The 12,126-nt window shown below is 46.0% G+C and overlaps 9 protein-coding genes across 12 annotated transcripts; 8 read left to right on the top strand and 1 right to left on the bottom strand.

Annotated features, from left to right (window-relative positions):
- The first annotated feature begins 115 nt into the window (after window positions 1-115).
- CG3746 (uncharacterized protein) lies at window positions 116-871 on the top strand. Of its 2 annotated transcripts, none has more exons than NM_001299806.1 (2): window positions 116-458; window positions 523-871. In NM_001299806.1, the coding sequence occupies exons 1-2, from the start codon at window positions 130-132 to the stop codon at window positions 647-649; spliced, it is 456 nt and encodes a 151-aa protein (NP_001286735.1). In that variant the 5' UTR covers window positions 116-129; the 3' UTR covers window positions 650-871. The 2 variants fall into 2 exon arrangements, with proteins under 2 accessions (NP_001286735.1, NP_611697.1); NM_137853.4 differs by having other exon boundaries at window positions 523-748.
- A 516-nt stretch (window positions 872-1,387) lies between these two features.
- Window positions 1,388-1,974, top strand: CG34445 (uncharacterized protein). Its single transcript, NM_001103950.3, has 2 exons — window positions 1,388-1,672; window positions 1,733-1,974. The coding sequence occupies exons 1-2, from the start codon at window positions 1,413-1,415 to the stop codon at window positions 1,875-1,877; spliced, it is 405 nt and encodes a 134-aa protein (NP_001097420.1). The 5' UTR covers window positions 1,388-1,412; the 3' UTR covers window positions 1,878-1,974.
- An 84-nt stretch (window positions 1,975-2,058) lies between these two features.
- Window positions 2,059-2,408, top strand: CG34446 (uncharacterized protein). The gene has a single exon (NM_001103949.2). The coding sequence runs from the start codon at window positions 2,103-2,105 to the stop codon at window positions 2,286-2,288; it is 186 nt and encodes a 61-aa protein (NP_001097419.1). The 5' UTR covers window positions 2,059-2,102; the 3' UTR covers window positions 2,289-2,408.
- Window positions 2,409-2,620: 212 nt separating this feature from the next.
- CG30195 (uncharacterized protein) lies at window positions 2,621-3,250 on the top strand. The gene is made up of 2 exons (NM_137852.5): window positions 2,621-2,835; window positions 2,891-3,250. Exons 1-2 carry the CDS (start codon window positions 2,657-2,659, stop codon window positions 3,171-3,173), a joined length of 462 nt encoding a protein of 153 aa, NP_611696.2. The 5' UTR covers window positions 2,621-2,656; the 3' UTR covers window positions 3,174-3,250.
- Window positions 3,251-3,521: 271 nt separating this feature from the next.
- Window positions 3,522-5,220, top strand: CG2852 (uncharacterized protein). Of its 2 annotated transcripts, none has more exons than NM_166539.2 (3): window positions 3,522-3,684; window positions 3,821-3,945; window positions 4,332-5,220. In NM_166539.2, the coding sequence occupies exons 1-3, from the start codon at window positions 3,595-3,597 to the stop codon at window positions 4,732-4,734; spliced, it is 618 nt and encodes a 205-aa protein (NP_726217.2). In that variant the 5' UTR covers window positions 3,522-3,594; the 3' UTR covers window positions 4,735-5,220. The 2 variants fall into 2 exon arrangements, with proteins under 2 accessions (NP_726217.2, NP_611695.1); NM_137851.4 differs by having other exon boundaries at window positions 4,332-4,925.
- A 728-nt stretch (window positions 5,221-5,948) lies between these two features.
- On the top strand, window positions 5,949-8,080 carry Ugt317A1 (UDP-glycosyltransferase family 317 member A1). 2 transcript variants are annotated; one of them, NM_001299805.1, is made up of 4 exons: window positions 5,949-6,061; window positions 6,213-6,374; window positions 6,436-6,523; window positions 6,580-8,080. In NM_001299805.1, the coding sequence occupies exons 1-4, from the start codon at window positions 6,059-6,061 to the stop codon at window positions 7,914-7,916; spliced, it is 1,590 nt and encodes a 529-aa protein (NP_001286734.1). In that variant the 5' UTR covers window positions 5,949-6,058; the 3' UTR covers window positions 7,917-8,080. The 2 variants fall into 2 exon arrangements, with proteins under 2 accessions (NP_001286734.1, NP_611694.2); NM_137850.4 differs by having other exon boundaries at window positions 6,580-7,958.
- A 366-nt stretch (window positions 8,081-8,446) lies between these two features.
- On the top strand, window positions 8,447-9,340 carry RpS24 (Ribosomal protein S24). Its single transcript, NM_137849.4, has 2 exons — window positions 8,447-8,512; window positions 8,761-9,340. The coding sequence occupies exon 2, from the start codon at window positions 8,771-8,773 to the stop codon at window positions 9,164-9,166; it is 396 nt and encodes a 131-aa protein (NP_611693.1). The 5' UTR covers window positions 8,447-8,512; window positions 8,761-8,770; the 3' UTR covers window positions 9,167-9,340.
- A 324-nt stretch (window positions 9,341-9,664) lies between these two features.
- CG3732 (uncharacterized protein) lies at window positions 9,665-11,059 on the top strand. The gene is made up of 3 exons (NM_137848.3): window positions 9,665-9,935; window positions 10,013-10,329; window positions 10,386-11,059. The coding sequence occupies exons 1-3, from the start codon at window positions 9,847-9,849 to the stop codon at window positions 10,826-10,828; spliced, it is 849 nt and encodes a 282-aa protein (NP_611692.1). The 5' UTR covers window positions 9,665-9,846; the 3' UTR covers window positions 10,829-11,059.
- On the bottom strand, window positions 10,998-12,096 carry bonsai. The gene is made up of 3 exons (NM_137847.3): window positions 11,808-12,096; window positions 11,615-11,748; window positions 10,998-11,555 (listed from the first exon to the last, which is right to left on the bottom strand). Exons 1-3 carry the CDS (start codon window positions 12,011-12,013, stop codon window positions 11,053-11,055), a joined length of 843 nt encoding a protein of 280 aa, NP_611691.1. The 5' UTR covers window positions 12,014-12,096; the 3' UTR covers window positions 10,998-11,052.
- Between the last annotated feature and the right edge of the window lie 30 nt (window positions 12,097-12,126).

Raw genomic sequence — 12,126 nt, 5'->3', positions numbered from 1 at the left:
ATGACATCATAGCTCCAGGGTCGTGTTCGAATTCTTCTCTAGAATCTCTCTTTGAAATACTCTTTAGCTAGCTGATTGGCTCTCGCTTGAGATTCGCTTGTTCTGGCGGAGATCAGACAGTCAGTTACCATGGAGCAGCAGGTGGAGAGGTTACGGGTGAGATTGGTGCCCGCCGGAACGGCGGAGGAACGTGCCAGGAATATTATTGCCAATGTGGTCCTGGAGGATGGTCTGGTGCCCTTCATCGATGATCATGCGTCGGAGAAGGTGACCCTGATCCCCCAGCAGTCAGCTGCTCCACTTTCCGCCGCCCAACAGGAACCATCCATCCGGTACTACGCCGTTGGGCCCTCCACCTACAAGCTGTTGTGTCCACTGTGCCGCGAGAGGAGTGAGGCGGCTGTGATGAGAGCAGCCAGCTGCAAGGACGCCAGTTTCTGCCTCAGCCTGCTATCCTGGTAAGGGGACATCTACTGTCTGGGATCTCGTTCCTTGCACCAACTATTCCATTTCATTTTCCAGCATCTTTCCGCTCTTCTGGATCTGCTGCGTGTGCACCTGGTGCGGTTGCAATCGGGAGTGGACCACCAAGGGCGTTTACTGCAGCTCGTGTGGCGGCAAAGTGGGAATCCAGCGCAAGGCCAAGTAGCCCATCCCGCGGACCAATTAAATCGAAATTAATGCCAAATATTTATCTGTTCTATAATTCTATTACGCGTCTAACTCAATTAAAGACACACTGTAAATCAATTTCGCCGCTGCTCTTTCTATGCTCTTTCAAAAATCATACTCATACTCTTTGCCAGAGTTGGAAAATACACTTACAGAAATAAAACCTGTACTTGTTTAAACACTATTTGAGAACAAAAGTATACTTTTTTTATATAGCTTAACTGTTGAGAATTTATTCATAGTTTTTTTTTTTTTCAAAAACTCAAAGTTATCACAAGTACATTTTCAATAAACAGTGTTTTTTCCATAAGTTCAGAAAAAAGAGTCACAATGCTATGATAAATACTGTTTTGTGCACCTAATTAAGCAAACTAACGAAGGAAAATACTTTTTAGTTTGATTTCAAAATTTTTTTTTTTTTAATTTTCGCATTTTTTATAAGGGGTAACATCATGATATTATGCAAAAAAAGGCGAAAATTTGAAAATCTAAGGCTTCAACACCAGTCGATAGAAAATTGTATTATGAATTCAACGATGTAACCCATTCCATATTTGGCTCATTATTTTTACTTTTTCGATCAAAAAAACTGCATATTTTTGGGCGGAAAACCGGGGGAATATATTGGCCAAAAATTCCATATTATTTCTCTCTGTGCACTCACGTTCTCTTTTGAGTTTGGAAACAGGTTGCCAGCGTGCTTGGCAGCGTTTCGCTTTCAGTTCGATTGTTGAGCGATCATGACGACAACGCTGCCGGAGAAGGAAGCGGAAACGCAGCAGGAGATCAGGGAGCGGGAGGCCAAGGCTCTGGAGGACCGAAAGGAGCGCAAGATCTACGAGAACTTTGCCACGCCCCTGGCAGGCACTTTTCTCAACCTGCCACGCGAGCCCGTGGAGATCGAGTGCCCCGCCTGCGGAATCAAGGATCTGAGTGTGGTGCAAAATGATCTGAAGTGGTGGGCCAGTGAACTAAACCGCATTGTGGGATGTCTTTTTGTGTAGGTTGCCTTACTTTCTCCTATTTCTTGGAAACGTAAACTTATAAAATACTTTTACAGGACCTTCTGCTGCTGCTGCTGCTTTAATTACTATGTGCCGTGCAAACAAACCGATCGAAGTCATTACTGCGGCAATTGCGGCTGTTACTTTGGACGTTCCATGAAGAGGAGGCAACCACTCAAATTGAAGGCAACCACCGCCTAGGCAGCATTGTTCACATATTTATTAAAATTCTTCTAAACACTCAATTTCCCACCCACTACTGCAATACCATCGAAACAAAAATAAAGCCAAAAATATCACATTTTCTCTTTTTTGGGCCGATTTTTTTCTCTTTGCATATCATTTGAACATTTTATTCCTACAATTTCTCTTCGCTAGCCTCAGTCTGCGTTTGTTTTTAAAGCAGTCAACATCTTTCGGTGCGAAATGGCTCAGGATCCGAAACCACTTTACTTTGCCGTGGGCCCCGGCCCCAACGACATTACGTGTCCTTATTGCAGGACCAAGGCCAAGACCCGTGTGGTGCGTTCCTGGCTGCGTTGCTGCACCAAGAGGCATCACTGCGGTGCCTGCGGGGAGTACCTGGGCGTATACCGCCGTCCACAACTTTAGATACCCACTGAAGAAGGATCATCGGATCCGAATTATTATAACACAATGAACAAATGTAGATCAGTTTTGTCATTTAATTTATATTCAATAATAATAATAAATATACTGCTGTTTGAAACGAATAAAAGTTTACTATTTAATGTGTAATGCTCAAAATGTACACTATACTTTTTACACTGTACATCCAATGGCATTTGTAACGCAGAGAGAATAACTCATTTGATTTCCATGCACTAACTTAATTACCAGACCAACGCCTCGGTTAAGAGAAATCGGGAGAGTGATTCTGATTTTGATTTTCCCTCCCATGATCTCTCCAAATTTGATCCATCTTTCAGTCACCGATCGTTCTCGCTGGAACTCGCATCATGACCGTGGACGAACCGCAGATTGTGGCCATCATTGTCAGCCACAAGCCACAAGTGGGATACCTGAAGGAGGAGCCCACCTGGATCCGTTGTCCTTCGTGTGAGAAGTCTGGAACCAGTTTGGTGCAACTGGAGTTGGTCACTTGCCTGCAGAGATTTCTGGGATTCACAAAACTTTGGTTGGCCATCTGCATGAAGCTTTATAAATCTTTCGTAATGTTCACTTTATTTCAGTAAAAAATGGTCTGGCCGCCAGGACATCAATCACTATTGTTCACACTGCGGTTGCTTCATTGGAAGATTTGTGCCCATCAGCTGCATGGAACGATGCATTTCGAGATCAGCCCGTAAACAGGCGGCCGTGGATGATATGACCCTGAAGACACGACCCAAGGATTGCGCTGAAAGGGCCCAGAAATCCAGGGAGAAAGTTCTGGCCAGCAGGGAGAAGAAGAGAGCAGAGAAGGCAGCCAAGGATATGGACAAATCTCAGACGCAAATAGCAGTACACCAATAAATAAAAGCATATTTTTTTACTTACTTTTTGTGTACAGAACCGTCAATAAAACAAGAGAGAATGCTACGTGCTAATGCAAACTGGACTTCTAATCCCTAAAATATTAAAAACTATACCAATAAAGTCAACTCTTCGAACTTACTTTGTTCCTTCGTACGAAAACCTTAACTTATGCTTTCGGCGTATTAACTATTTGAATTTGAATTTTCCGCCCGAATGTGTGATCATCAGACATCGTCATCGAATGGTCACACTTAAGCATCGATATTTCGACAAAAACATAAAAAACGATGGAAAACATCGATTGGCGATGCAACAAAGTTTTCTTACATCACTAACAGAAACCGAAAATTCAGTCGTGAAATATCCATTGGCGACGTCGCTTGAGGAATAAACTGAAGCGCTGTGAATATTTAGAACGATGAAGCTGTTCTTATCCGTTTTCGTGGTAGCCCTGGTGGCCGGCGTCGTTGTTGCCGACGATAGCAAGGGTCCCAAAGTGACCGAGAAGGTGCGTGCTCCTTGGACTTTCGTCCTTACATTCTGCATACACCACGTACATACACACACAAACACACACACACATTTGCTGCGCCATAAATCAAGTGAGATGACTTGTTAATAATAAACCGCTTCCGATTGCGTAGGTTTTCTTTGACATCACCATTGGCGGCGAGCCCGCTGGTCGCATCGAGATCGGTCTGTTCGGCAAGACGGTGCCCAAGACGGTGGAGAACTTCAAGGAGCTGGCGCTGAAGCCGCAGGGCGAGGGGTGAGTAGGGTACTTGAGTACCGAAAATACCCCAACATAGTAGGGTGCCAGGTACCGCTAGGCCAGCAAAAGATGCCGCTAATCAGCGGCACTTTGTAGGTTATAGCGGGGCTCTCAGATTGAAGCAATTACGTGGCGTTTGAGCGGCCAATCGCATACATCAGTTGACAAAGCGGCACTAATGGGTTAACAAAGAACGCCAACTGTTATTAAGTCTACCATACTATAAAAGTGCAGTTCTTGGGTATTTCTTTTTTCTTCTCTGAATTTATAAGTATGCATGTTCTTTTTTGGTTAGGTTTCGAGTTCTAAACCCAGTTTTTTTTTAAATTTAAATTCCCATGCTGACAAAACTGACCATCATGCAACGCTCTTATACCCCGCAGCTACAAGGGCAGCAAGTTCCACCGCATCATCAAGGACTTCATGATCCAGGGCGGTGACTTCACCAAGGGCGACGGCACCGGCGGTCGCTCCATCTACGGCGAGCGCTTCGAGGATGAGAACTTCAAGCTGAAGCACTATGGCGCCGGCTGGCTGAGCATGGCCAACGCTGGCAAGGACACCAACGGATCGCAGTTCTTCATCACCACCAAGCAGACCAGCTGGCTGGATGGACGCCACGTCGTCTTCGGCAAGATCCTGTCGGGCATGAATGTGGTGCGCCAGATCGAGAACTCGGCCACTGATGCCCGCGACCGTCCCGTCAAGGATGTGGTCATCGCCAACAGCGGCACCCTGCCCGTTTCGGAGGCCTTCTCCGTGGCCAAGGCCGATGCCACCGACTAAAGTGTTTGGGGAGCATGTCATCCATCAGCAACATAACCGATTTGAACTAAGCATAAACGCATAATCGATTTTTCCAGACATTTGCATTTACCATAGCTCGCCATGTTTATTTACATTTCGTTCCGTAAGCAAGTAATTGTGCTCAACTAAAAACAGAAATGGCATAAATAAAGAATGATTTTTTGTGTGATAAAGAGCTGGAATCGTTCTGTGTGTCTATACCATGATGCCGGTGGTGTGCAGGTTCAATGAACCGGTTTTGGTTCCATCGCTTTCTTTTGGCTCTGACTTCCCTTAGTGGCAACCGGTTTGTGCCTTCTTCGCCAATTTGTTTGCCTTTGTATGTTGTGCCGTTCTCGATTTAGATTGCCCATGTTCTGTCTGTTTTTTCTCTTTGTTGTTGATAAACAACGCTCGGTTCGTCACATTTTTCTGATTTGCACACTTGCGACAAATTAAAGAACACACAGACGAGTTCATTTGTATATTTATTCAGTTTGTTTGGGCCTGCTGGGAACTAATTGTATATGATTGAATGAACAGGTGCATGACTGTCTCTGCAGAAGTTAATCGGGTCGATTGATACTTAAATAAGTGCCACTGGCTCATCTTTCGATCAAGTATCCTGTTCTTTATAGAAAGTTTCCTTTCACAACCCTTGGACTAAATATTGATTACTATATACATACCATACTATACTATCCCATGTATATAGAGGTGAAAGCCCGAAACCAGCCCTCTAGTAACTAATTATATATAGCATAATTTTTCAGATCTCAGACGCTGATGAATTGGCAACTTTTACAATTAGCGAATGCACTCAAATGCAACAACATTGTCTAGAAATGCATATGTCTGCCAATCCTTAGACTTCACGTCCCCCAATCTTTTGTTTAGAGCGAGAGAAACCAAGAACTGAAGAGACGATCTCATATCGTTCAAATGTGGGGAATCGTATATGTACATATATATGAAGACGTACATATGTGCAATTGTACCCCTTTCACAGACCCCACAATCGCTGTGTATACATTAATGAAAGCAATAGGATCTATATGAAACGCATGTGTATTGGGGTCTGGTGGCAATCTCATGTGCCACACATGTTCCAGTGACCACAGAAATTCTGGACGTACTTCTAAGATTATATTCCCGAGAGCAATCAGTTGAGTGTTTTGTTTTTGTGGGGAGTCAAGGCGCTGGGAGCGATAAGTTCAGTCTCATTCGTAAACTCAATACAACCGGAAGAGTTTACCGGCGAATGCAATTGCATTACGGCCGGAACTTAAGTATAATCCCAAGCTGATCGTTGATAATAGGGAATATGGTTGGTAAACGGATGCAAGAAGTTCTAGAAAAAGTGTCATCCAAATAGTTTCGAAGCTACTGGAAGACAGATAAGAAGAGATTGTCTTTAATTCGATGATGTGTACTTTCGGAAATGACCTAATTAGTTGTGTGTATGTTAAACCATATAGGAATCTCAATGGAATCGTTGGATCTTGCTGGCTATTTTGGGACTAGCTCTGGGCCAGATTTCACAGGCAGCCAAGATCCTGGTACTGTTTCCCCATGTCAACGAGGGTCACTTTGCGGTGATGCGGACTCTGGTCACCGAGTTGGCCAATCGCGAGCACACAGTAAGTGGCAGTGCTGTCGTTTAAAACGTTTAAGAAATGAAAAGAATGTTGTTTGAATTAGATTGAAGTATATACCGGTCATGGTTTGGGAGAATCTCTGGATAACGTTACCGAAACGGTGACAGCGGAATTTCCTTTTTGGAGCGAATGTGAGTAGGCCGTCTGGAGAAGATTGTTCACGAAGTATAGCAATATCCACATACAGTGCAAAAACAGGCGGCACCCAAGGGAAACCTTGCTGATCTTGGACTCCTGCCAATTGAAAAACTCCGCCAGTCATTGGCCAGCGTTGGAGCGCGTGCTTTGGACCACTTCCTCGCCCAAGAGCCCATCCAAAAGCTGCTGAAGATGTCATATCTTGAGTTCGATTTCGATGTGATCCTTGTGGACTACTTCTACACAGAGGCTTTGTTGGCACTGGGAGCTCTCCATCAGCGGCCAGTTGTAGGGATTATTTCCACGGACTTCGGCAACTACATGGATGCCGTACAAGAGGCACTGGTACCAGCCGCTTGTTCACCCATCGATTTTGAGCGGGATCAACCTGAAATGAGCTTCTCCGTACGATTGGGAAATATTCGGACATGTATTGCTCGCCGTAAGCAGTTCATCAAGGATCACTACGGCGGTCAGGAGCAGTTGGTGACCAAGTACTTCCAGCTGCAGAGCTCTATCCCCGAGCTGCAGGCCAGCCAGCTATCCGTGCTGCTGCTCAATAGTCATGTGCCATTGATAACTCCCAAAGTTAGTATCCAACAGATAATTCCCGCCGGTGGACTTCACATCCGTGGTCCCAAGGAGCTGCCCTGGAATGTGAAGCGCTTTCTGGAGGAGGCGCGTCCTGGAGCCATCTACGTTCAACTGGGCAATGAGCAGGCTTGTGGCCAGCTACCCAAGGAGAAACTCGACACTCTGTTTGCCTTCTTCTCCGCCAGAAAGCAGAGCATAATCTGGACCTGTCACGACGTCAAGACCCTGGAGGGACTGCCAAAGAATGTGATGATCCAGCATGCAGTGCCGCAGATAGACATCCTGGCGCATCCGAGAGTCAAGGCTTTCCTAACCAATGGAGATCTGCTCAACCTGCAGGAGGGCATCATGCGGAATGTGCCCATTCTGGGATTGCCCCTATTCCAGCATGAAGCTCGGAACATGGAGCTAGCCGTGCGATTAGGAGTTGGCCTACAGCTGGAGGAGGGCAATGTGACAACTGAGTCACTAAACTGGGCAGTGGACAGGCTACTCCTCGAGTCACACTTCCAGTTGACCATCCGGGATGTGTCTCTGGAGTTCAGGGACCGTCCTCTTGGCGCTCTGGCCAGCGCTCTCTTCTGGGTGAACTATGTGGCCCGGCACAAGGGAGGATCGGCTTTGAGAACCCGAGGCATTGGGATCTCCTCCTGCCAGCTGCACCTGTTCGACCTCTTCGTGTTCTATGCCGGAATAGCTACTTTAGTCGTAAGCTTACTGGTGGCCCTGAGTTTTGGCGGCTTTTATATTTGGAATAAGAAAAACAACTCCAAGTCGACCAAAGTAAATTAGGTTTAAAGTTTTGAATAAAGTGCATTCTGAGCAGTTTTTTATGAAAAATAAGAATGCATTCTCAAGAACATGAATGAAAGAAAAGCTGAATCATCAGAAAGTTGGTTGCTGCCATTCAAGAAAGTCAAGATTTGTTGGCTTCTTTTTCGTACAAAATAATAATTATATTAATTATAATTATAATTATATTGATTTGGGAACAAAGAAAAATAAAGTTGACCAAAACATGTTAATAGCGAATCGTAACTCAATTTGGCGCTCAAAGGAAAAAAAACTAATAAACGTAAATTTGTCATAGCTTTATGAGTAGACTATTGACTAATGCTTATTGGGTATTTTGATACTCGATCGATATTAAAATAGGTGATTTTACAATTTAGTGTATTGAGATTAACATAACTTACTTAAGATTTTTTATTATTCAAATATACACTACGATCTGGCAACAACAGTTGGACGAAAAATATCGATAGTCTTTAAATATCGATAGTATCGAATCATCGCCATTTCTTCCATCTCTGAAACGGCCATCTTCCTTTCTAATAAATCGCGTTCGCAAAACGACGTGTTTAAAACCTTTTCAAGTGTTTTAAAAGGTAAATTACTCTCAGAACTGCCTAAAAATGCAGGCAAAGACCGCCACCAAAATGCTTATAGCTCCGTGATTGAGGGCAGTGTCCGTGGACGGCGAATGAGCGCAGAAACATGTCACACGTGGAGACATGGAGCACCCACTGCCAGTGAGGTTATGTTGTGTCGCTCAAAAGCGACAAAAACAATCCGGACTGGCGAGCATTTTGTTTGAATGAAAGGCCCAAGCTAAACCTCTACCATCCTTTTGCAGCTCCGTCAAAATGTCCGGTACAACCGCTACCATCCGCACCCGCAAGTTCATGACCAACCGCCTGCTCGCCAGGAAACAGATGGTCTGCGATGTCCTCCACCCAGGATTGTCGTCGGTGAACAAGACCGAGATCCGCGAGAAGCTCGCCGCCATGTACAAGGTCACCCCCGATGTGGTCTTCGCCTTCGGATTCCGCACCAACTTCGGTGGCGGCCGCTCCACCGGCTTTGCCCTCATCTACGACACCCTGGACTTCGCCAAGAAGTTCGAGCCCAAGTACCGCCTGGCCCGTCACGGCCTCTTCGAACAGAAGAAGCAGACCCGCAAGCAGCGCAAGGAGCGTCGCAACAGGATGAAGAAGGTGCGCGGTACTGCCAAGGCCAAGATCGGCACTGGCAAGAAGTAAGCCTGATGGAGGAAAGCTCGTCTGCGGGCATCGCCTGCTATTCCCAAAAGCTGCTGGTTATGCGTTAGTCAAACTTCTTTACCAACCAATCAACAACCGACAAAACAAAATCAGTGTTTACTTTTGGAGCGGCTTTTGTTTGTAAACTAAGGAAATAAAACTCTAAAAGTATACAAGTTCTTGTGGTTCATTGTCTGGGAAAGGCGCGAGTGCAATAGTTGTTTAATTGAAGTGTTTCTGGACCAATTTTATATGCAAAACTATTTGAAGAGTGGCGATAATCACAGATTGTTGTCAATAACTTTTGTTGATCTCTTGTACTCCTTTGGTGGCCTATTTTTACAAGGAAAATGTTTACAGCTTAGAAACCTGCGATTTATCGCAAATAAGTTGAAAGCTGGAAATCCTACCTACCCAAATATTTTCAATTGAATTGCAATTAAATTCCAAAATAAGTTTTGGAGTACCCCAAATACAATTTGAATGACCTATCGATTGTTGCATCGGAAGCCAGACTATCGATAACGGTATCGATGTTTTGACCACTTTATTTCGTACCGTATACAGAATATAATATTGGTAAAAAAAATCTGTTAAATGCTGCTCCTGAGGCCTAAGGAGGATCACTTGGACGCCCGTTAGCATTATCCTTTGGCAGAGGACGCAGCCAAGGCACAGACATGTCCAGTTCAAATGGAGGCGTGGCATCAGGGGCCGCGGGAAGCAGCGGCGTCGCTTCGCCTGGCGATTGGATTTGCCCAGATTACGAGTGAGTGCCCGTAAAGATGCAGTGATAGCGGCCAAGTGAGAAGTCCTGCGAGTCTCACACTTCCCTCGATTTTGCAGCTGTCGCCATCTGAACTTCGCCCGCCGTTTGCAGTGCAACAAATGCGACCGGGACCGCGATGGCAGTGATAAGCCGGAGCGCGACAGGGATCGAGACCGGGAGCGGGAACGCGGCAACGGGAGCAGCAGCAGTAGCAGCAGCTCAAGCAAGAAAAAGCTGGGCACCGAGATCGGCAAGGCGGCGGCCGACAAGTCGCGGGGCTTGTTCAGCGCCGAGGACTGGCAGTGCAGCAAATGCGCGAATGTGAACTGGGCCCGTCGCCAAACCTGCAATATGTGCAACGCTCCTAAGTTCTCGGATGTGGAGGAGCGGACTGGTGAGTCCGTAGAAGCCTGATCTGCTTCAAAACCCACTTAACCAGTTTCTTTAAAGGCTTTGGCGGTGGATACAATGATCGCGGCGTGGTAGAGTACAAGGATCGTCAGGATTCGGATAGCGAGTACGATGAGTTCGGTCGTCGCAAGAAGCGAAAGCACGGCGAGCATAGAGAGGACTCAAAGAGGCCCAGAAGGTCTAGCCGAGATGAGCAGCGGAATGATGAGGAAGAAGATGAGGACGACGACGAGGGAGACGACGAGGATCTATCAAAGTACGATCTCTGGGGCGACGAAGAAGTCACTTCCACGGATGTCAAGAGCAAAGAGGGCACTGGCAATGGCGACAAGGAGCGCAAGCGTACCTCACGCGACTCTACCTCTTCCGTGTCCTCCTCGTCGTCGTCCAGTTCGTCCAGCTCCAGCGACTCTTCGTCGAGCAGCTCGAGTAGCTCCAGCAGCGGCGGCAGGCGGAAAACCTCCTCGTCGGGCAGACGTTAGCTGCAACCGTACCCTTTAGGAACTTCTCTTTAATTGCGTCTGTTTTTACACATTTTTCTAAGGCAATCATGCTTGCCTTCTTATTTATTTGCCAGTATGCGCTCAGATGATCATGACATAGGGTACGATGTCCAGCCTAACTCTTAAAGTATAATAAAACATATAATTTAAGAAAACCAGCATTTACATTTATTGTAAGACACCGTAACATTAAAGAATCGGGCCTAATTGAAGCCATCCTCGTTTTGTTTCTTGCTGCTGGCGGCTGCCTCCGCCTGCTGCAGCTCCTTCAGCATTTCCAGCTGCCTTTTTGAGTCGGCGATCTTCTCTTCTGTCACGGTCACGGGGACATCGCAGGAAATCTGTTCCTGCCGCACGAACTGCATCTTCTTGATGGCCTCCTCAAGGAAGGGTATTTGCTGGGCCTGCAGCTGCTTATGGTAAGCCTCTAGCCGCTCTTCCTTTAGGTTTTCGCAGTATATGTCGGTCAACTTTTGGAGGGATTCCTTGCGGGTGATCCAGTGGAAATGTGTGGGCGGTGGCTTGTACACCAGGTCGAGTTTCTCGAGAATCCACTCGAAGCGGGGATAATCCCAACGTCTCAAGTACTTGAGGAACTTCTTGCGTTTGTCGATGAGCTCCTTGAGACGCACCTTGATCATCTTGTCGCGCGGATGCTTGTCCATGTGCTCCTGGTAGCGGCGGATAACTGCAGTCATTTTTGCCACTAAAAGAAGGGCAAATTTGGGGGGAACTGCTATATGTGCACTTTGCAAAGATACATACATTTGGCCTCCATTGAGCCGAAATCCTGGGCATGTCTTTGCACCTCCTTGACCATCTCATCGCGATAGAATTTTGTGGTCAGGTAACTAGCGTTGTTGCTCAGTTTGAACAAGGATTTAACTGACTCGTCGGCTCTACAAAATGGTGAGATGATGTAAATAAACTATTATATTGAGAGAATACTGCAACATACTTATCCAACTCCTTGCAGTCCCTGTATTCCGGCAGCAGTTCGTCGGCTTTCAGAGGAGGCAGCTTGGCTAAATCGCCGCTCTTTTCGGGCTTATAGCACGCGATCTTCTCGGGGCGCATCCATTTGATTTTCAGGTCCGACTTGAATGCATATTCCCGGACAAACTGCCGATGCCCTGCCTGGGCTATATTCAACAGTTTATTCATTAATTCGGCTTTTATTTGTTGGACAAATTTTGGCTAGGTTATATCACTTGGCCAGTGTATACCAACAATCGAAAAGTTATTACTACCCAGCTGTTTGACCCATCGATTTCTTA

The sequence above is a fragment of the Drosophila melanogaster genome, chromosome 2R (assembly GCF_000001215.4).
Source record: "Drosophila melanogaster chromosome 2R".
Lineage (NCBI taxonomy): Eukaryota > Metazoa > Arthropoda > Insecta > Diptera > Drosophilidae > Drosophila > Drosophila melanogaster.
This window is presented reverse-complemented; position numbering and strand designations above follow the sequence as displayed.

Coding starts and splice junctions, on each gene's coding strand:
- CG3746 (NM_001299806.1), top strand. CDS start 130: ATGGAGCAGCAGGTGGAGAGGTTACGGGTGAGATTGGTGCCCGCCGGA. Junction 459..522: donor TGCCTCAGCCTGCTATCCTG/GTAAGGGGACAT, acceptor TTCATTTTCCAG/CATCTTTCCGCTCTTCTGGA.
- CG34445 (NM_001103950.3), top strand. CDS start 1,413: ATGACGACAACGCTGCCGGAGAAGGAAGCGGAAACGCAGCAGGAGATC. Junction 1,673..1,732: donor ATTGTGGGATGTCTTTTTGT/GTAGGTTGCCTT, acceptor ATACTTTTACAG/GACCTTCTGCTGCTGCTGCT.
- CG34446 (NM_001103949.2), top strand. CDS start 2,103: ATGGCTCAGGATCCGAAACCACTTTACTTTGCCGTGGGCCCCGGCCCC.
- CG30195 (NM_137852.5), top strand. CDS start 2,657: ATGACCGTGGACGAACCGCAGATTGTGGCCATCATTGTCAGCCACAAG. Junction 2,836..2,890: donor CTGGGATTCACAAAACTTTG/GTTGGCCATCTG, acceptor ACTTTATTTCAG/TAAAAAATGGTCTGGCCGCC.
- CG2852 (NM_166539.2), top strand. CDS start 3,595: ATGAAGCTGTTCTTATCCGTTTTCGTGGTAGCCCTGGTGGCCGGCGTC. Junction 3,685..3,820: donor GTCCCAAAGTGACCGAGAAG/GTGCGTGCTCCT, acceptor CCGATTGCGTAG/GTTTTCTTTGACATCACCAT. Junction 3,946..4,331: donor CTGAAGCCGCAGGGCGAGGG/GTGAGTAGGGTA, acceptor TATACCCCGCAG/CTACAAGGGCAGCAAGTTCC.
- Ugt317A1 (NM_001299805.1), top strand. Junction 6,375..6,435: donor TGGCCAATCGCGAGCACACA/GTAAGTGGCAGT, acceptor TGTTTGAATTAG/ATTGAAGTATATACCGGTCA. Junction 6,524..6,579: donor ATTTCCTTTTTGGAGCGAAT/GTGAGTAGGCCG, acceptor ATCCACATACAG/TGCAAAAACAGGCGGCACCC.
- RpS24 (NM_137849.4), top strand. CDS start 8,771: ATGTCCGGTACAACCGCTACCATCCGCACCCGCAAGTTCATGACCAAC.
- CG3732 (NM_137848.3), top strand. CDS start 9,847: ATGTCCAGTTCAAATGGAGGCGTGGCATCAGGGGCCGCGGGAAGCAGC. Junction 9,936..10,012: donor TGGATTTGCCCAGATTACGA/GTGAGTGCCCGT, acceptor TCGATTTTGCAG/CTGTCGCCATCTGAACTTCG. Junction 10,330..10,385: donor GGATGTGGAGGAGCGGACTG/GTGAGTCCGTAG, acceptor GTTTCTTTAAAG/GCTTTGGCGGTGGATACAAT.
- bonsai (NM_137847.3), bottom strand. CDS start 12,013: ATGAATAAACTGTTGAATATAGCCCAGGCAGGGCATCGGCAGTTTGTC. Junction 11,749..11,807: donor GACTGCAAGGAGTTGGATAA/GTATGTTGCAGT, acceptor ACCATTTTGTAG/AGCCGACGAGTCAGTTAAAT. Junction 11,556..11,614: donor CGGCTCAATGGAGGCCAAAT/GTATGTATCTTT, acceptor CCCTTCTTTTAG/TGGCAAAAATGACTGCAGTT.